Source organism: Seriola aureovittata, chromosome 20, assembly GCF_021018895.1.
Source record: "Seriola aureovittata isolate HTS-2021-v1 ecotype China chromosome 20, ASM2101889v1, whole genome shotgun sequence".
In the NCBI taxonomy this organism is placed as follows: domain Eukaryota; kingdom Metazoa; phylum Chordata; class Actinopteri; order Carangiformes; family Carangidae; genus Seriola; species Seriola aureovittata.
In genome coordinates, this window is record NC_079383.1 from 10,571,384 (window position 1) to 10,591,813 (window position 20,430).

Consider the following 20,430-nt stretch of genomic DNA (forward strand, 5'->3'; position numbering starts at 1 on the left):
GAAGGTCATAGAGTCTCATAAGTTATTGATGAGAGTAAAGATTGATAAAAATATTAAATCCTGGAGGAAGCTGAAAAGTCAAATGTATCAATAGCCGATAGAAATGAATGAAGCACATGATAAGAGTTGTTTAGAGAGAAAGCAATAGACTCATAGCCCATGACCGTGTCACTTTTCTTTCCAGCATACTCTGATAGCAAAGTCGTCATGTGATCACTGGAATGATCTTTTTCCACGTGTTTGAAGGGCATGATTCCCCTGTTGGACTGCAACATTACAATACAGTTAATTGGTTGTTGAAGAGGGAGGGATACTCCTAAAATTTGTGTCTTCCATTGTTGAAAAGAGTTGTTGACAGTCTACGTCTTGTGTTTTTTCAAACAGGAACACATTCAATACCTTGCTTTTAATTGTGTGATTCTAAAGGATTGTATACCGTTAAAGCCCTACAAAAGAAACAGCCTCTACGGTACCTTTTAATGTACTTATTGTTGAAATAATAATAATAATCTACAGAATGTTATGCCCTCAGAAGGTGTTGAAAGGATACATGGTGTAGCATATGATTAAATGGACTATGTAACACATTGTGATGTGGCACAGCATGATAATTTCACAGTTACCATCGTCTGGTGAGTATGATGACAGTTTGTTTGGCTGGTTTGTGCTTAGCCTATGTAGTGCTATGAACAGTTCAGATATTTGGTTAAATAAAGGTTCATAGTATTTTAATAATGTTGAAGTCCATACATTATCTTACAGCAAGATATAAGTCCACAGCCTTTAGCTGATCAACCAGAAGTGCCATCATTATGTGATCATTATTAATACACGACCAGTGACTGTTAGCCATAAGCAGTTAATTGCACCAAGCATGTTTGTGGATTATCCATTGACTGTGTTAGAAGCTCCATTATATCTGCAGCTGTTGCTCAAAGCCACATGACACAGCAAGGCATCTCTCACCACTTTGCTAATTTGTAGCATGGAAGGATGAAGTATTCTCTCTTCACCCCTCATTGGCCAGTCAGGTCATTATTTGCTCATGTGATGTAAAGACCTTATAGGGCAGCATGCAAGTCACTTAAATGACCATATACAAGGTCAACAGTAAGCTGCCATATCTAAGAAGTATGTGTGGTTTGCCATGTAAAACATGATATAATACCAGAAAGTGGCCATATAATCTCAGGACAGGAATTTGAAAATCTATTTGTAGTGGCAACCATCTACCGTCAAAGGTCAAATAGTAGCTTCACATAATAAGATCTGGGTTATGTTGTTTATAACCATTATTTATGTGCTTTCCTTTTACGTAAATCTGGCATAGTGATAATCCAGGTCAACCACATAGCAAAGAGATCAGCACAGTTAAGGCTTCTAACACCAGCTACACCAATTCATTTGATTAAGATTCAGAGTTAGCCATTGTCAGCCTTTTAAGACAAACCTAATATTTGTATCCCTCACTTTGTAGCACTGCCTAGTAGATGGCCCACCCTCACTTCTCTCTCTCCTTTTACTTAAATTTTCTCACATTATAATGTCTCTCCATCATTTCCTCTGTCCGGGGCAGGGAGCTGGTATTGAGAAAAGGTGAGTAATGATATTGTTGGCCAGGCTCCATGTAGTTCTGGACTGGCTGCCTGTTCATAACTGTGTCTTAATTAAGCTGTGAGCATGTCTGTGAATGCAGGTGTTTCTGTACATGTGTATGTTAAAGGATCTGCAAACCACCAGCATCTAAGACCAAAACAAATGCTTGGTCGGTCACACCTCCGGCCCCCCTTCCGCCACAATGCCTGCTCCCTTCACATTCTCAGTCAGCAAGATGTTACGAAGCCAACAAAAAGCAATCCAGCCATAACCATTAGCCTATGCTAGCATTGCCGTGATGGCAGTAAGCCAGCTAGCAATGGCAACATTTGCTGTCACTGTGTCACTTTGTTCTCTGCCCAGGACACCATTATTCCACTATATCTTCACATAGAATATAATGGTTTGCTGCGTTATTAATGTTTAAAATCCCATTTACAGAACCTTTTGAAGTTTATATGAATGCACATGACAACATGGGTTATTATTGTGTCTCAGTGTTTGATCGGCACTGGAATTACTAAGCATAGCAACTGTGGTACTTTATCACATGGTGAATTAGCACTATACTAAATACACTGAACAAAAATATAAATGCAACACTTTTGTTTTTTCTCCCATTTTTCATGAGATGAACTCAAAGATCTAAAACATTTTCTATATACACAAAATAACCATTTCTCTCAAATATTGTTCACAAATCTGTGATAGTGAGCACTTCTCCTTTGCAGAGATAATCCATCCCACCTCACAGGTGTTTCATATCAAGATGCTGATTAGACAGCATGATTATTGCACAGGTGTGCCTTAGGCTGGCCACAATAAAAGGCCACTCTGAAACATGCAGTTTTGCTTTATTGGGGGGGGTCTGGGGGAGTCAGAAAACCAGTCAGTATCTGGTGTGACCACCATTTGCCTCACGCAGTGCAACACATCTCCTTCGCATAGGGTTGATCAGGTTGTTGATTGTGGCCTGTGGAATGTTGGTCCACTCCTCTTCAATGACTGTGTGAAGTTGCTGGATATTGGCAGGAACTGGAACATGCTGTCGTATACGCCGATCCAGAGCATCCCAAACATGGTCAATGGGTGACATGTCCGGTGAGTATGCTGGCCATGCAAGAACTGGGATGTTTTCAGCTTCCAGAATTGTGTACAGATCCTTGCAACATGGGGCCGTGCATTATCATGTTGCAACATGAGGTGATGGTCGTGGATGAATGGCACAACAATGGGCCTCAGGATCTCGTCACGGTATCTCTGTGCATTCACAATGCCATCAATAAAATGCACCTGTGTTCGTTGTCCATAACATACGCCTGCCCATACCATAACCCCACCGCCACCATGGGCCACTCGATCCACAACATTGACGTCAGAAAACCGCTCACCCACACCACGCCACACACGCTGTCTGCCATCTGCCCTGAACAGTGAAAACCAGGATTCATCTGGGAAGAGAACACCTCTCCAACGTGCCAGACGCCATCGAATGTGAGCATTTGCCCACTCAAGTCGGTTACGACGACGAACTGGAGTCAGGTCGAGACCCCGATGAGGACGACGAGCATGCAGATGAGCTTCCCTGAGACGGTTTCTGACAGTTTGTGCAGAAATTCTTTGGTTATTCAAACCGATTGTTGCAGCAGCTGTCCGAGTGGCTGGTCTCAGACGATCTTGGAGGGGAACATGCTGGATGTGGAGGCCCTGGGCTGCTGTGGTTACACGTGGTCTGCGGTTGTGAGGCCGGTTGGATGTACTACCAAATTCTCTGAAACGCCTTTGGAGACGGCTTATGGTAGAGAAATGAACATTCAATTTGCGGGCAACAGCTCTGGTGGACATTCCTGCTGTCAGCATGCCAATTGCACGCTCCCTCAAAACTTGCGACATCTGTGGCATTGTGCTGTGTGATAAAACTGAACATTTTTAGAGTGGCCTTTTATTGTGGCCAGCCTAAGGCACACCTGTGCAATAATCATGCTGTCTAATCAGCATCTTGATATGCCACACCTGTGAGGTGGGATGGATTATCTCTGTAAAGGAGAAGTGCTCACTATCACAGAGACAGATTTGTGAACAGTATTTGAGAGAAATGGTTATTTTGTGTGTATATAGAAAATGTTTTAGATCTTTAAGTTCATCTCATGAAAAATGGGAGGAAAAACAAAAGTGTATTTATACCAATTTATTACAGACTTGTCATTACCTACATGCATGAAATTCGTATTTGCAAATGTATAGTTACACATAGGATAAGTGTGGTTTTAAATTACACACAGAACCACATTCCAGGTCATAATCATATCCTCAGTTTATAATCTATGCTTATTCATTGTTAAATTTTGTTAAATATATTTTCAGAATTTTGATATTGTGAGACAAATGTATGTACAGGTTTGTTTGCCTGCTTTGCGTGTGTCTCCTTTTTATAATTTGTGCCCTGTTTTTTCAATCCCTTATAGTTGCATTCTAAACAGCTGACATTCTGGACAAAACATCCCCTCCATTTAAAATAAAAGCTTGTTGGATACCAGTTAACCATCCATACACTCTTGTCTCCATGTCTGCGAATTTTATCCGCCCTGTTAAATGTATCTATTTGTTCTGTCTTAAGTCTTTCACCTCTCTCTGTCCAATTTATCTTTCTTTATTCTACGTGCCAAAGCAGAAAAACTATCCTCTATGTCCATCTTTCCTCTTCCTTGTCCCTGAAAATTTCTTGGCTCTCAATTATTTTTGTGAGATTTTTTTTTTTGTAAATTATTAAGGAGCAAAGAGATAAAGAGGCTTCCTTTGAATGAATGATTGAATGTGAGATGGTGACACTCGTGCTCGAGAGGGTGCAAGAGAGATTGTGCATGGATTTGTGTGTGTGTGTGTGTGTGTGTGTGTGTGTGTGTGTGTGTGTGTGTGTGTGTGTATAGCACAACCTGCCTGGCAGGAGTGCAGTGAAGAGGTGACAGTCTGAAGAGTCAGATATATCACAGTCCAGACAATACACACCACAGGCACAGAAGTGAAAGGTCAGCCAGGAAGAAATACTTGTTTTTTTTTGGTAATTAGGCACACACACAAAGACATCTGTGCACGCTCTTGAAGATTGTGGAATTACAGGTTTTTTGCTCTCACACATATGCAGACAAACACACTATTATCCTCTGAATTACCAAATAAATTGCTGTTACTTACAGCAAACATTCTCAAGTGTTATTGGGAAGTAATGAGAGTTGGAAGAATTCTCTACAGGAAAAGGGATTAGCCTTACGTTAGCATGACAGAACAATGACACACGAAAACAGACACTCACAAGTCACCATACAGTCACAGGACTGAGAGTGTGTATTTTATGAAGCTGTATGGTCAGACACTTGAACATGTCTCTCACAGACACACACACACACACACAGATTTTTTCAGGACAGGAAATTATTTCTCGATTATCAGCTTCATTAGTCACCCAGTCACTGCTCCATGGCTTTAAGGCTAACAAGACCACACGCTGCATTTGGCTTCACCTTTTGCTCTCTTGATATCAGAGAACAAATAGGCCAATCTCGCTCTTGTATTGCACTGGAAGGAAAGCTAACACCATTGGCTAAGCTACCAGGCCAGCCTAGCTGAAATAGGAGCGCAAGTATGTTTATGTATCAGCTTTATTTATTCTTTTGAGTGAACAATACTTTTGGCATTCATCTACTGAGATGTAAGGTTGTTGTTTGCTGGTGTTGGTTTGGAAATGGATGTTTCTACTCACTAAAGGTCTCAGCAGAGTTGAGATTTTATGATTGATTTGTTTTTCCCCATGTGCAGTGAGTCAAATTTTTCTTGGCTGAAGTAAAACCTTCCCACACAGTTTTTAAAGGTCTCTGCTTTTAGCTGAATTTAATAAAGTTTCCATCTGTTTTTTTTTTTTTTAGAAGGGTGGCCTTGTGGTTACTCACCATCCTTTTAATTCAAGCTCAGCTTCAGCATGCCTCCAGCCTTGTTAAGAGTTCCTAAGCAAAATACTGAATCCCTAGTACTGTGGGGCTACTGTTTTGTAGCCGAGTCCCTTCAGAGATCCCCGGAGGTGACGGTGTGTAAAGCAATATCTCTTGAGGATCACTGCATTGTCACATTTTTAAGCTGTGTGAGCTGCTTGCCCTTGGACTTGTCTAACTGTGTGGTTATGTTATTCTATAATTGTCTCACTACCGCCCCTGTGTTTCTGTTTAGATCGAGCAGGCAGCATCAGCACCTTGGACTCCTTGGACTTTGCCCGTTATTCAGATGATGGAAACCGAGAGTCAGACGATCGTGTGGCAGGTAAGATGAATCGTTCTGTTAGGGCTAAAAAGCAGGAGACCTGGCTCGCCTTTGGGAAATCAAGTATGGAGAAAAATAATAATCGTGATGTCAGTTTAATCCAAGCTATCATAAAGTTTAAATAGTTTTTTAATCTGTTACAATTTCACTGCTGTATTTAAGAATTGCTTTAATAGTGATGAGATGACAATGAGCATAATTTTAAACCCATATCATGGCAGAATTCACACTAAACAATAGTTTAATTGTTCATATTCACAGTATCATATTGTTTTGTTGATTTTAAATTAGACAGTTAAAGATACAGTTCATTAAAAGAATATGTTTCAAAAATCTCGGTATTTGGAAACATGTTCCACTTCCAACATGCAGTATGTTTCTTTATTTAACTTGGTAGAGGTGTCCTCTACTGTCACACTGTTGAGTCAGTCTGTGATATTTTTGGTACAGGACCTGTCTCAGCATTGTTTGAAATCACACTCCCTTCCCACCTGTGGCTCAGTCGTGACACACCATTAGATAGTTGCTGTCAAATACATTAACAGTTGAGTCTGACGGTGATGGCACCTAATCACAGAACACTGATTTAAGAGCGGCTGCTCAGATGTGTGATGAGTGTTTTTATGCTGTTGACTAAAGAAAAACACATCGAATTTTAGGGGCCTTTTATATTATATATATAATATATATTATTCTGCCTCTTGTTTTCATTTTTCTATTTTATAATCGCTATTATGAAAACATTACTTTTCAGCCCTGCACACTCTGCCATAGTACAGTGGTTAACATTATCCATTGCCAGCTTTCTGTAGTCATCCACTCATTTGATCGGTGTTAGTCAGTGAATCTTGAAGCCCCAGTCCATAACTGCAGTATGGATTTATGTAACTCTTCACAAACTGTTTAAACTGTAGAATTTTTTGTGCATTGTGTTTTTTCTTTCTTTTTTTGAACTGAGACTCAACATGACTGCTTACTGTAAATGAATTACATCTATGATTTGTAAATGTCAGTAAATTCAATTTGTTGCATAATGCGAGTAGAAAAAGGATTAGCAGTTTGGACAGGTAAATTTCTTATGTAAAGTTAAAGGTCAGTACACCCGAAAATGTAACAGTGAAATAGCTTGCTCATGGTTTGGGACTTTTTAAGTTGAATAATGCAAGAGCACAGTAAAAACCATGCAGCAGAGATGTTGGTTCCATGCTCCCAACTACAAATTATACATCTTTAAAAAAACAAAAACAAAAACAAACTATTATTAATACACTGCCCACTTTCCCAAATTGGCACCTCCCCCCTCCTATCTTCCCTCTTCACCCAGCCCCACTCTCATCCCCCTCTGATCTGTTCTTCTTACCAAGATGCCTGCCCCCAGCTGTCTGACTCTGGGTTTTCTGGCTTTCTCCTGACGTTGATCAAACCCCAGTGAACAATACTGGACAAGTCACTCCATCCAGACTAGCGTTATGCTTTATTTTGTTTTTTTTCTCTCCCCGTTATTCAGTTCTTGGTTTTCCATTTTGTTGCGCTTGCATGCTGTGCACTCTTGATCTGCTGGAAATGTAACAGGTATATTGTTGCTTTATTGCTGACATTTCATCTGGTAATTGAAAATTGAGAATTACCTTTGAGGAAATTAGACAATATAAGCTACCATTAAGAAAAACTGATAAGGCTGATAACCTGCTCTTAACAGTTTCCTTGGTCGTGGGTTAAGTCCTTAATTGAAGAAATATGAAACCTACTACGGCACCAGTTGAACCACAATCTTAGACATTAGAATAGAGATTTGGGGACAACAGGATCAGATCAGATAGCAGATTTTCAGTGTACAGCTATGCAACATAGTTTTCCAGCTCCATCGCTTCTTACTTTTTGCGTGTGTTTTTTATCTAACGTGTCCAAGATCTTGTGTGTTCTTTTTCTTTATTCAGTGTTAGTTAGGCCTTCAAATTCCAATGTACAAATGAACAATTTTATCAAAATGCCTGCTGCTTCTGATTGTAGAAGATGTCAGAAACAGCTTGTTATTATGTTCTTTTTTTTAATGAAAACAAGTCCAAAATACTATCATGTTCTAGATGACATTTTGGCTCTTGGTTTTAGAGTTTAGATTTTGTTTTTCATAGTATGATGGTCTAGACTATTAAGAAGTAAAAATCAGTGCAATGTTCTTTGAGTGGCTTGAAACCAAGTTATTTAATTGCTTGTTAGTAAGGCATTAAATCCTGTGTCAGACAGCTCCTAGATTATCAAGGCTGCATTTCAGTAGCTTGATTGAATTTACTCACATCAGCTTAAGCTGAAGTAATGTTGGACTTTTTTAAGTCAGACATATCAGTGCTATTAATGGGAGAAAAAACAAGGGCAGGAAACCCTATGTCTCAATGCGTTACACACTTTTTTCAGACAAACTGTCATCCAGCCAGCTTTACCATGATCCTCTGCTGCATGTGTTCCTTAGACCCATGATTTGCATGCATCCTTTTTTGTTGTTTTGTTTTATGACTCTCAAGATCCTTTGTGTGGTTGTTTTGTTTTTCATGCCCATCTTTGTTTTATTTGTTTGTTCCCTGTCTTTGGTTGGATGCACTTCCTGTGTGTGTGTGTTGTCACTTCCTGTCCAGTGCTGGAGTTTGAGCTACGGAAAGCAAAGGAGACCATTCAGGCTCTGCGCGCCAACTTGACTCAGGCAGCAGGTGTGGCGTACTTTTAATTTCTTTTCCACCTGAACCCTCTTTTGTTACAGCTTTCTCTTTCTGTTTCAAAGAGAATTACTTTAGTTGAATGACGCTCATCTTTTCAAACTCATCCAATATTTTCTCAATTTTCTCAGAGAGCGAAGTGCCCTCTCAGGAGAGAAAAAACTTCAAGTCAAGTCCTGAAATTCAGGTGGGGAATTTTTAAGTGCTGAAAATGCAAAGAATTGTTAATTTTTTCCTCTTTTCAAATGAATCGAAACATTACATGTGTTCCTTTAAAACCCTGTGAAGGTATCACTGATAGGCCTTGAGTAAAAAAAATTACAGCTTTTCTTCCTACCTCTCTACCTCAGGAGCCTATACGTCCACTGGAGAAAAGAGCCTTAAACTTCCTTGTGAATGAATATTTATTAAAAAACGAGTACAAACTCTCATCCATCACCTTCTCTGATGAAAACGACGATCAGGTAAAGATTATATATTATATTTCATTTATTTTTGACTACTTTTACAAACGTACAAACACTTGACTCCTGAGGCAAAATAAGAGCTATTAGACTTGCATGAGAGCTGGGGTCTAAGAGCTGTAGTAGGGTCATGTGACCATAAATGAATTCAGCAACTGGGATCAGCTGTCCTGTTCTGAACCTGCATTGTGTCCTGTTTTATCTATGCAGACGACACCCCCATGTATGCCATATCTTAGCACTGGTTACTTATTTCATTGCCTATTTGTTTCCAGGACTTTGAGTTGTGGGATGATGTTGGCCTCAACATCCCCAAACCCCCTGACCTATTACAGCTCTACAGGAACTGTGGCACCCCCCTCCCTTCACCTCGGAACACAATGGATGTGTCAGTAGGTGTGGATTTTGGTGATCTTCCAGGAAACTGCATCACCCAAGATCCCCCAAAAAAGCTTGACCTCTCACAACAGGTATGTAATAGCGCTGTAAAAATTGGCCACAAATAACATTTGATTTTTCCTTATAAAAAACACATAGTTTCGAACTGTTCGAATATCTACTTTTGCACATTATGTCCATGAAGAGAGCAAACCAATACAATGAGAGACACAACAAGCTGTATAAGTGCATATTTTAGAGATGTGCCCTCAGGTTGATAGTGCTGGAACGGTAGGCTAGGCTAACTGTAACTTAAATAGCCGTCATACAACTTTATCTTGAGGTTCCAAAGTTTTACTGTCTACTGACTAAAATCTGAAGTATTTCCAAACAGGTGCTTTTTTGATTGTGTGCAAATTACTCTCTCTGTGCCTGAGTTGGGTTGTGAACTCTCTGCCATCATTACTACACCGTTGTTGTTGTTGTATCATTCGCTAGTTCCAGCTTGATTTGCATTTCATTTTCAATCAATGAAAGTGACGGGACTCCTGTCTGCCATGCAGTGCATTCAGTGCAGCGGCCCAGGCCCACTTGAGAAGTTGCAAGACACATAGTAGCAGTAGTGGTGCTTTTTTTTCACAATCAAATATGAATTTTCAAAATCAAATTCCAATGTCAGTTCCAAAGTACAGTTAGCCAATTCATTGTCACAGACACACAGCCCTTTTATTTGCATTACTAAAAGTTTTATTCTAGACAGAAACTGGCTAAAAAATCTATTCATTTATGCACTCTTTGAAAGGCCAGTTATTCTGAAGGTTAATTGCTTTTATTCATCACTGTAGCGTAGAAGAGGTAGTCTATAGAATCACAGTGATGGTGATGATGAAACACTCATTGTTTCAGAAAAGGCTGCTCAGAAAAGCGGCCACTTCTTCCAATAATGTCTGAGATATCACCAACTCATGAAGAGTTTTGACCTAATGGAGCACCTTCTCTTGATTTGAGGTTGTAAAGTGCTTGTATAATCTTGTCTTTCCTCTGTAGCAACAGACAGAAGTCGTGCAAGAGTTGGAATACCAGATCGGCCTCCTCAACAATGAGAAGCAGAGCCTAGCTGAGCAAATCAAGAAACTGCAGAGGTGTGTGCATGACTGCATATTTGTGTTCATAGACTACTTAACCCATCTGTATATAAGACTGGCTGAGACACTGCCTACAGTTGTGCTACATATTTTATTAATCATATGGCTGCTATTAGTATGCCATGGTGCTGACATGGTTTCCTCTATTTATGCAGCAGTTAAGAGGCAACACTACAAGAACACTCACCACTACATCTATAAATCCATCCATAAAAATCTAAAAATGTTTCACTTCAGTCCGCATTATTACCATAACTGTGACCAAAACTAGCCATGAGTGGAATCAGTGTGGAAATTTCCCCCAAATACCACCACTTCATGCAATTACAGAGGAAACCCTATATAAGTAGAACTTATTTTCCTTCCATATGGAATATTTATTTGCCACCATTAAGAATCAGGCAAATTTACTTTACCACAATACAAAATTGTTGATCCATTTCACAAAACTGTTCTACCACTACTTCTAGATGGTAGATCTTTGTTTTATTGATTCAGTACTTCACTAATACAAAAAAATGTAGTGTTTTTGACAGGATCTCTCATTTCCTCTTCCTCACAGTGAGATTCAGACACTGAAAAGGACAGTCTCCTCCCCACCTCCGGCCACTCTTGACCTTGGCTCCCAGAATGCATCTAACCCTTCCTCCTCTTCCACCACCACCACCACCACCACTACTTCCTCCACTGACCCTCTTTCTGTGGTATGTGGTCAGATTGAATATGCAATTCCGAAATTTGAAAAAGTGATAGAAAGTTTAAAAAAACTTCAAATAATGCCAGTGTATCTGCACATTTGGTCACAGAACTAACTTAATCTAGCCTTACCCTCAGCCTCCTACAGATAATGGCCAGTATCTCGACATTCGGGGTGTATCAGAGCCTGAAACTGACCCGGACCTCCCCTCTACTCAGAACACATCACAGTCCCATCCACAGTCCCACAACAAGCTTAAGAGTAGGCCTCCTGTCCAGTTCGATAAACCGAACAGGTGAGTGAAAAGTCAGTCATACCACAAACATGGAAAACAGAGAATGTATATGTTCAAAAACATGCATGCTGTCAATAACTATCATAAAACATCTGTATATGCTTCCTGCGTTTGAAACCTGTGTCAATGATGTTGTAGTTGTGTGTGCATTGACATTTATGGGTTATAAAGTAGATTTAATCCTCTCAGATTTTATACCTGAATCTACACCATTTTGGTGTAGTTACTAAACTTTACCACTAGATGGAGGTAGTTAACAGACTATGTAGCTACAGTGGACAATACAACACTTAGGCAAATTGCTGCCCTCTTGAGGAAATATGTAGGTTCTGGCACTTCATTTCCTCAGAGCACAAAGGAGTCCTAGCGGGAATTGAATTTTCGGTGATGTGTTAACATTTCTTACCACTATTTTTTTTTTAGTAAGGGCAACCAATGAATCATCTGGTCAATGCAATATATTTTACCCTGAAAATGTGATATTCATGGACAGCTCCAAAACTTATACAGTTTGTCTCCACTGCCCCTATAATGTCTTGTGGCCAAAATCCATCTGTCTATGGTTTTTTTTTTTTGGAATTCCACTAAAATACACAGCAATTACATGGGAGAGTGGCAGCACTAAGCTCACAGGGAAATCTCCAAAGTTCTTGTGGAGTACAGATTAAGTGGTGCGGACTGCAGTGACTGTTTTTTTGTCTCTGGTTGCGCTGTCTCAGGAAGTTATCCCCAGCCTTCCAGCAAGCCCTGCTGTCCTTCTGCAGAATGTGCTCCGACAGCCGCCTTGGAGCAGAGGTCAGCACACACACTCTCTCACATGTAGACACACAAACAGTGCATTCACGACAATACCGAATATCATGCCCCTCTTTTTTACAGGTGTCTCGTATAGCAGACAGCGAGGAGAGTGTGATGTTAATGCTGGGCCGCTGTCTCCCTCACATTGTACCCAATGTCCTTCTTGCTAAACGAGAGGTAACCCCACTTCTGCTGTTCCTCTTGATCCCTTCTCCTTCCTGTATACCCTTCATTATTGTCATCATCACAGGCTTCTTCTCTTAGTGTCCAATAGATACACACACAGCAGCAAGACAAAGCAGGGTAAAAATGTAAGGAGAACTGCAGCGAGTACAGTCATCTTAAGTGTTATGGTCGAAGGTGCTCTGTGTTGCATAATTTGTCAGAATATTAAATTGTGATACCTGAGCAAATTATTGTCAAGATAAGATTGTCAGTTTAGTCACTGATATAAGATTCTCCATAAACCCCATCAAAAAGTGGATGTTACATCTCTAGTCAGAATTTATGTCTTTGTAGCTTTGCTTAAGGCGATGAACATGTTGAAAGTCATTTTTCTGTTGGTGATTCACCCATTTCGCCATCTGCTATTGTGAGAAAGATTTTGTTCTGTTTGCATTGAAAGAACACCACCCTGTTCTTGGTTTGTGCCACTTGGCATTCCCAAAATTCAGCTTACTTGCAATGTAGTGTTAAACACAATGCAGAGGCTTGCCAGTCCTCTTGGCAGTACTTTAATTGCCGTGATTGTTGGTTTGTTTATGATAATGATACTAATGTCTCAAACCTAATTAACTAATTCTGCAGTTAGCACTTTTATCCTTTGTACCATTTATATATTTGACTGTGTCTTCTGCCAGTTAGCTCTATGAGTATATAGCTCATTAAGAGATTTAAACATTGACTTTTGTAACCTGCAAATATCCAGCTGACTTGTGTCTATCTATTGAGTGGGAATTTCACCTTCTTTTATGATGGTGTTTGTTTTTACCAGCGTCAACATCATTTCTCCTCTGCTGTTTTTGTCCCCCACTCACGTTTGCTGTCCTTTTTGCCTTCACTGGTTTTATTTTTATTCTTCTCTTTTCGTCTCACTCATTCTCTTACTCTCATGCATGCCTCTCTTCTAGAGAATGGTTGCACATCTTTGCCAGGTGAGTCTTTCACGCACTCATCTGCATGGTTCTCACATGACCTCTAGACCAAAAATATGTAACTAATGCCCAGCTCCTGTTGGCTACAACTGCTGTCACTTAGGCTCTCACTGAACTTTTTTTTTTTTTTTAAATTAGCAATATCTCTGTCATTTCTGGAAACTGCTAAAAAAAAAAACTGTTGTTATGCTATCTTGCATTGTTTTAAAAGAAAATATGATAATTGATTTGTTGCCAAAATATGAACTAACATGCAATGATAGCCTAATGTGTACAGTTTTGGCCTTAAGTGGGTCATGTAATGTACGTCTCTTAAACCCAGTGTATCTTAATCCTTTTTCTCATTGGTTCCTTGTCTGTATTATTTGCTGCAACGCTAATCACTTTTAGTGCCTAAATGGCTTTTGAGTTTTTGGAGTTATTTTTATGAATCTAATAACATTTTCTAGTCTATTTAAAAGTAGCTTCATGCTATATTCTTACGGCTAAATGAAACCAAAGAAATTTGCTTTTTAAGTCCTTGATATGAGGTGTGCAGTGATTCCAGGTAACTAAATGTAAACCATATTTTTTCCTAGAAGTGTTGAGGAAGATGTTTGCTTTTGTTTTCACAAGCTGAATGTTAATTTTTTCTTAGGAATGAAGAGGACGGAGATTTTAAAATAGATTAGGCATTAACAAGCTATTACTCCTTGCAAGCTATGATGCAGACACCTGTGCAGGTGTTCTGTCTACATGTAACTGCTTGCATGCAATTTGTGTCTGTGTGTGCGTCCATGTGTATACAAATGTTATGTGCTTGTATTTTGCACACAAAGTGTTGAAATATGACACAACTAATAGAATGGAGTGTTTCAAAGAGGTAAATCTGGTTGGAGTAGTTCTCATTCAGGCTGCTTTGCATATCACCGTGGTTATGGATTTTTAATCAACCACTGACAGTTAAGGAGAACTTAATCTCTTCGCAAAATCAAGATAAACAAACTGAAGGGAGAGGGTAGCAAAACAATAAAACACAGCAGAACACTGAGGCCTCAGAGGGCTTCTTGAGTGGTGTGGACTTTGTACTGTATCCGTTAAATTCACTGACCATGACACTGCATGCACACTCACATACACACACAGCTGCTCACACTTCCATCTTGCAACTTGAAGCTTTCTAACCACCACAAGCCTGAAGACACACCTTTAGTTGTTTGAATGTGACACCCACTTAAGAACAAAAGGTGTTTGACTTGAAACGGTAGAATACGGTAGATACACTGAAACTGTGCCTGCCACCTGGCTGTATTATCAGACACTGTAAATCATTAAACATTATGTTGTTCTTCAATATACTGCACTGCACAGTGCACATCTTAATGGAATGTGCATTATTTGTACTGTCTTTTTTGTGAAAAGGGCTTCATTATGACGATTTGCTAAAGCACAGTTTTCTTAATTCTGTTTAATATACAGTAACCGGTGTGTACGATTTTGAACTACTGGCAAGTTAAAGAACATTGACAGTTTGATCTGGGTTGTTATGAGCCAAAAGATCAGAAGTTAAGGTATAAGTCAAATCTTACTATTCAAAGAAAAATAGAAAGGAGAGACTGATTAAAGTGTTACAGAAGCCCAAACCATGCAATTTGTTTAAAGTAAAAAAGGTCATTAAGTTTAACATTGCAGTGCCTTTCAAAGTCTGAATGGATTTAAGATAAAAGAACAAGACTAAGAGTCTAAAGTGGTGCTAGCAACTCTGTGTGGATGTTTTACAGTGGCGCTTTAAGCTAAATACTAATGCCAGCATGCTAACATGCTCACAAAAACAATACTAACATGCTTCTGGTAAGCTGGTGTAATGGTCGCCATTTCCACCATCTCAGTTTAGCATGTCAATGTTGGCATGCTAACATGTGCTAATTAGTATTGAACACAAGTGAAGTGGAGTTGAGGGTGATGTAAAGTATTTCTGATGTTGTGATGGCGCTAGATGAAAGGTCAGAGGATTACCAAAGTTATCACAATTCATCCTGGGGGGGACATGGAAGTATGAACACAATTTCGTTGCAGTTGTTTCAGTAGTTGTTCAGAAATTTCACTCAACACCACTAATATGAACATCATGGTGGCGCTATAGGAAAAGTCAGGGGATCATCAAAGTAAGTAGGATACATGTTGGATATATGTTCTCAATGTTGTGTCAGTCATCGTCATCATCAACCATCATATGTTGAGATATTTCACAGCATATAGTGAAAACTTTTATTAGAGGAAAATTCAGGTGATGAATAGTGATTAAGGATTGATTCTCTCGAGACCATGAACATCAAAATTGCATTGCAATCAATCATTAATATACGTAAAGTTAAGTCTGGATCAAAACGATGGACAAACTGACATTCCTAGAGCTTAGCATGGCTAAAAAACATTGAAAAGAATAGACACGTGGAGGACAGAAGTCTATGGATATCATTGAATGCAGGCTCTTGCACATGGTGGTGCTTGTACTGGAGTGTGCAGTTGCTCTGCTCTTTGAAGTAAAGCGTCAGGCCCCCTTTTAGGGTCCTGGCGTCCTGCTGTCCACTCTACCTGCCCACAATGTTTACCCAGTACTGGTCTGATGTTTAACCTCCTGAAGAAGTCTGTACATCAGAAACACACAGGAGTTCACACAGAAATAGAACAGGGTCAGCATGGGCTCTGGTTTTTCAAATGTGTGGTCTTTATGAATTCCTTTTTGTTTTATCAGGCCAGTGCTGTGGAGTCTCCAAAAATATCTCTTGTGAAGATGCATGGTATTTTCAGAGGCAAGAACTGAAGATCATTGAATGTGACAGTTAAATTTGGCTGAATTCAGTTAATTTGCAGGTTTTTGCTGCTTTTTGATGCTTGACCTGATTTGACTCATGTTGAACTCATCATGTAACCACTTAAAATGACCCTCTGATACTTAAATGCCATATTTTTACTTTTTAAAAGATAGCCAACATGGCACTGACTTCAGAGTGTTGGTCCAGGATTGAGTGAGTGACTCATCACAGCCTATCTTTACCCAAGTCTCTCTGTCCACTCCATCTGTCCATCTAGCACTGGGGTTTTGCTCCTTCTTCCAGCACTTGGCAGGAAAATATGATATCTTCCTGGAGAAAAACAGTTTTTTCAAAAAAACATATTTTTAACTCTGTATGCACTCTCTAATTTGGGTGTGTGTGGCGGGAATGTAGGGCTGACCACAATTTGGCCATGGAGGCCCTGTATCAAGGGCAGCTGAGCTCTCCCCCCTCTGGCTGTCAGGCCCATGAACTCTGTCTGAACTTGGGGATAGAGCTGTGTTTTAGTCGGGTAACTAGTAGTGCATTAGGTGTGTGTGTGTCTGTCTATCTATATGCAGCTGCGTTCTGGGTGTGTGCATGCGCTATTTGAGTTTCTAAAGTATGTGTCTTGAATTGTATATGTGTGATTCCAAAGCCAAATGAGATGTAACACCAACAAGGTATTGCAGGTAAGCATGTTTACACCGGTGTTGGTTTCAAAGGTGACCCCTTATGTTTCTTTTTATCTCCTCTTTTCAATAAACACCTTCTCCCCCTCTGCTGTTCCCCAAATCCATAGACTTCCAGGCCTGCTTGACTGCTACCAACCATTCTTTCCCTCTGTGTTTCAACCTCAGTGTGCTTTTGCAAAGTAATCTAAACTGATGCCATTTCTCCCTGTCTCTCTTCTTCTCTCCTTCAGGAGTTGATTCCACTCATCTTGTGTACCGCCTGCCTTCACCCAGAGCCTAAAGAGAGAGACCAGCTCCTCCACATCCTCTTTAATCTAATCAAGAGACCAGATGATGAGCAGAGGTGTGTGTAGACAGGATAATATGCAAATAGTTTATTAACTTCCAACCAAGAAATCATTGTTAAGCCTGAAAATAGGGAGACAAACTACAAGTTCTATCCAGCATTGTGTTCTCATATATTTGTGTGTGTGTGTGTCTTTCCAAAGACAAATGATCTTGACGGGATGTGTTGCGTTTGCGAGGCACGTGGGTCCAACCCGTGTTGAGGCTGAACTACTTCCTCAGTGCTGGGAACAGGTACGGTACACACACTGCAGGTGGCTTTTTTATTGCATATGCTGCCACTGATTTTCACACCTTCTCCTAAAAGAACTTGTGTTAACTCTGAGCTGTAGTTTTTCTAAGTTTTATAATAAGTTTTCTGAATTAATAACTCAGTCCTAGATGGTTAATGATTAATTTTTAACCAAGACATATTACATTATATTTATAGATATTGTATTACTAGAGAACATTAGACAGTAGCATATGTTGATTTTTTTCTTCTGATATCCAGGTTTCATTTTAAAATCATGTTTTCATTATTATACTCAAGTACTTACGTGTTGGCATGACAAATTCATATTTAATCAGTATGCACTCTCTACCTTCAGAAAAAAAGACATTCTGATTTTGTTTTATGTCACTTTCTGCTTTATTTTGTATTTGCCGTTTTTTGTGGAGCCCTTTCTATTTCATTATTAACCAGGCTGTTTCTGTCACTCATGCATGTATAAATTTGACAATACAAAGGAAAAATGTTGCAAGGATTGCACAAACCTCTAATGTAAAAATATTCTTTTGCACAGTAAATTAGAAAAAGATCTCAGTTTTGTCTTACTTTTTGTGAACTTATCATTTAGTGTTGTCAGAATTACATTTGGTGATTCTTGACTTCACTAACATTACCTCCATAGTGTCCCTGACTTAAATATGATAGCTGTATTGTTTTCATTGCCACCTGTGTCACCTCATGCAACATATTTATGACAAACAAAATCTACTGCCATAGCAACAACAGCTGTCAGCAGTTTGGAGGCTGAGAATCTGTCTAGAAAGATAAATAGCGGTTTCCAGAGGGTCAGCATGTTGATGATATTGAGTTGTTTCCATTCCATGATGGCTGCTCTCCTGTCTGCTTCTCTTTTCCCTCCAACTTCTGTTCCACTATTGCTTCAATACTCTTTCTTCTATGTTTTGTTGTCGTCTGCTGCAGATTAACCACAAATATCCAGAGAGGAGATTGTTGGTGGCAGAATCCTGTGGAGCCTTAGGACCATACCTGCCTGTAAGAATATATTATGCATACAGAATTAATAGGGGATGTACATGCATATAGATGAATAAAACATAAATTAATTATTTGTATCTGTCTGTCTTACCTTCTGTCTCTGCAGAAGGAGATCCGTAGCTCCCTGGTGTTGTCCATGTTGCAGCAGATGCTTACTGAGGATAAGGCTGACATGGTCAGAGAAGCTGTGGTCAAGAGTCTGGGAATTATCATGGGTTACATAGATGACCCTGACAAGTACTCCCAGGTATGTGTGTTCGGAGGGGATTCTGTGTAAGGACTTTTTACTACCACCCTGCATTTAACTTTCATGATCACTTAGGGATTTTGCAACAGTTCCTCTTTCTTTTGAATCCATTTGTAGCAACCATGTGAAAAAACATACTTAGGGGATACAGTTGTTGGTGTATATGTTTGTGGGTGAGTCTTCATACCTGACTTTTGTGCACATGTGTTCTTCCAGGGTTTTGAGCTGATGCTGCTATCCCTTGGGGACCCGTCAGAGCGGGTGGTGAGTGCAGTCCACCAGGTCTTTATTCCTGCCTTTGCTGCTTGGACCACGGAGTTGGGCACCCTGCACACTGCACTTATCCCTTCACTGTTGGCACGTATAGAGAAACTACTTATGGTAAGGGCCTGTGTGTTGACATTTTATAGTTTTTTTTTACATACAGTACAATATATGTATGTGTGCATGCATGCAATGAACTGCACTATTTCACGTTTGCTCTCATAATTTCTCTCTTCCTGGTTTTTACCTTTTGTTCCTGCCTCTTTCTGTAGCAAGGAGAACATAGTCTGGATGAACACAAGTTACACGTGTTCCTGTCGGCCCTACAGTCTCTCATCCCTCCTCTATTTGCTGTGGTGCTTCAGAATGCACCTTTCACCAGCAGAGCTAAACTCCACGGAGACATACCTGCAATAGAGGGTAGAACAACTGCACACACACACACAAAGGTCACGTAGAGGAGATTAACTTCAGAATGCAAAAAATCCTGAGCTTAAATATTCTCCAACACTTTCTCCTGGAGGATTGGGTTTTATGTTTTAATTATTAAAGCAGCATTTCCTGAGTTTATATTCTGATCCTGGATCTTGCAGTGACACGGTTCCCCAGGCCAGCCTCTCCCCTCCAGGATGTAGCTACCATCATAGGCAGCAGGGAGATGCTGAGTGCCCTCCTGCTACTCTATGACCACCAGCTAGAGCACGAAGGGACCACTGGCTGGGACAGCCTCTTATGGGTGGTCAATCAACTGTGAGAAATGTGCACTTACACTTACACATTTAGACACATGTATAAATGTATAAAGACAGTTAAAAATTGGAAAAACATACAGACGTGTGCATAAAATGCAAACACAGCCACATAGGTGAAGGTTTGCACATCATCACAAAATCTTACACATACTGTCAATCAACACATACTGATTTCTATCCGTCTGTTCTGTCTCCAGCCTTCCTCAGCTCATAGAGATTGTGGGTCGAATCAATGTGACATCATCAACTTGCGTCCATGAGTTCTCTCGCTTCTTCTGGAGGTTCTGTCGCACCTTTGGCAAGATCTTCACTAACACTAAGGTAAAGCCATGTGACTAATGGAAGCTAAATATTCTTCTGACGATACCACAGCTGTTTGGTGTTGACATTTGCTTCTTAACTAATTGCTCAGTTCATATTATCTCAATCTTGTCTCTCCATCTGAATATCCAAACAGTAACGACAAATACACTGAATACATAATTACACATTTGTTAGTACACTACTCTTTTAACCTTATGT

General features: G+C 39.8%; 1 protein-coding gene across 6 annotated transcripts in view; it reads left to right on the plus strand.

The window, feature by feature from the left end:
- relch (RAB11 binding and LisH domain, coiled-coil and HEAT repeat containing) overlaps nucleotides 1-20,430 on the plus strand; it is a 36,988-nt gene that overhangs the window by 3,852 nt on the left and 12,706 nt on the right. For 2 of the 6 annotated variants that reach the window (XM_056363997.1, XM_056363998.1), the window contains exons 2-20: nucleotides 5,815-5,904; nucleotides 8,535-8,606; nucleotides 8,744-8,799; nucleotides 8,963-9,076; nucleotides 9,352-9,546; nucleotides 10,502-10,596; nucleotides 11,162-11,303; nucleotides 11,434-11,591; nucleotides 12,311-12,386; nucleotides 12,471-12,566; nucleotides 13,520-13,543; nucleotides 17,264-17,376; nucleotides 17,522-17,612; nucleotides 18,571-18,642; nucleotides 18,752-18,892; nucleotides 19,109-19,273; nucleotides 19,429-19,576; nucleotides 19,750-19,906; nucleotides 20,106-20,229. In XM_056363997.1, coding sequence (XP_056219972.1) covers nucleotides 5,815-5,904; nucleotides 8,535-8,606; nucleotides 8,744-8,799; nucleotides 8,963-9,076; nucleotides 9,352-9,546; nucleotides 10,502-10,596; nucleotides 11,162-11,303; nucleotides 11,434-11,591; nucleotides 12,311-12,386; nucleotides 12,471-12,566; nucleotides 13,520-13,543; nucleotides 17,264-17,376; nucleotides 17,522-17,612; nucleotides 18,571-18,642; nucleotides 18,752-18,892; nucleotides 19,109-19,273; nucleotides 19,429-19,576; nucleotides 19,750-19,906; nucleotides 20,106-20,229 — 2,129 coding nt within the window. The remainder of the gene's footprint in view (nucleotides 1-5,814; nucleotides 5,905-8,534; nucleotides 8,607-8,743; nucleotides 8,800-8,962; nucleotides 9,077-9,351; nucleotides 9,547-10,501; nucleotides 10,597-11,161; nucleotides 11,304-11,433; nucleotides 11,592-12,310; nucleotides 12,387-12,470; nucleotides 12,567-13,519; nucleotides 13,544-17,263; nucleotides 17,377-17,521; nucleotides 17,613-18,570; nucleotides 18,643-18,751; nucleotides 18,893-19,108; nucleotides 19,274-19,428; nucleotides 19,577-19,749; nucleotides 19,907-20,105; nucleotides 20,230-20,430) is intronic. The other 4 variants (XM_056364000.1, XM_056364001.1, XM_056364002.1 and 1 more) reach the window with 3 other exon arrangements.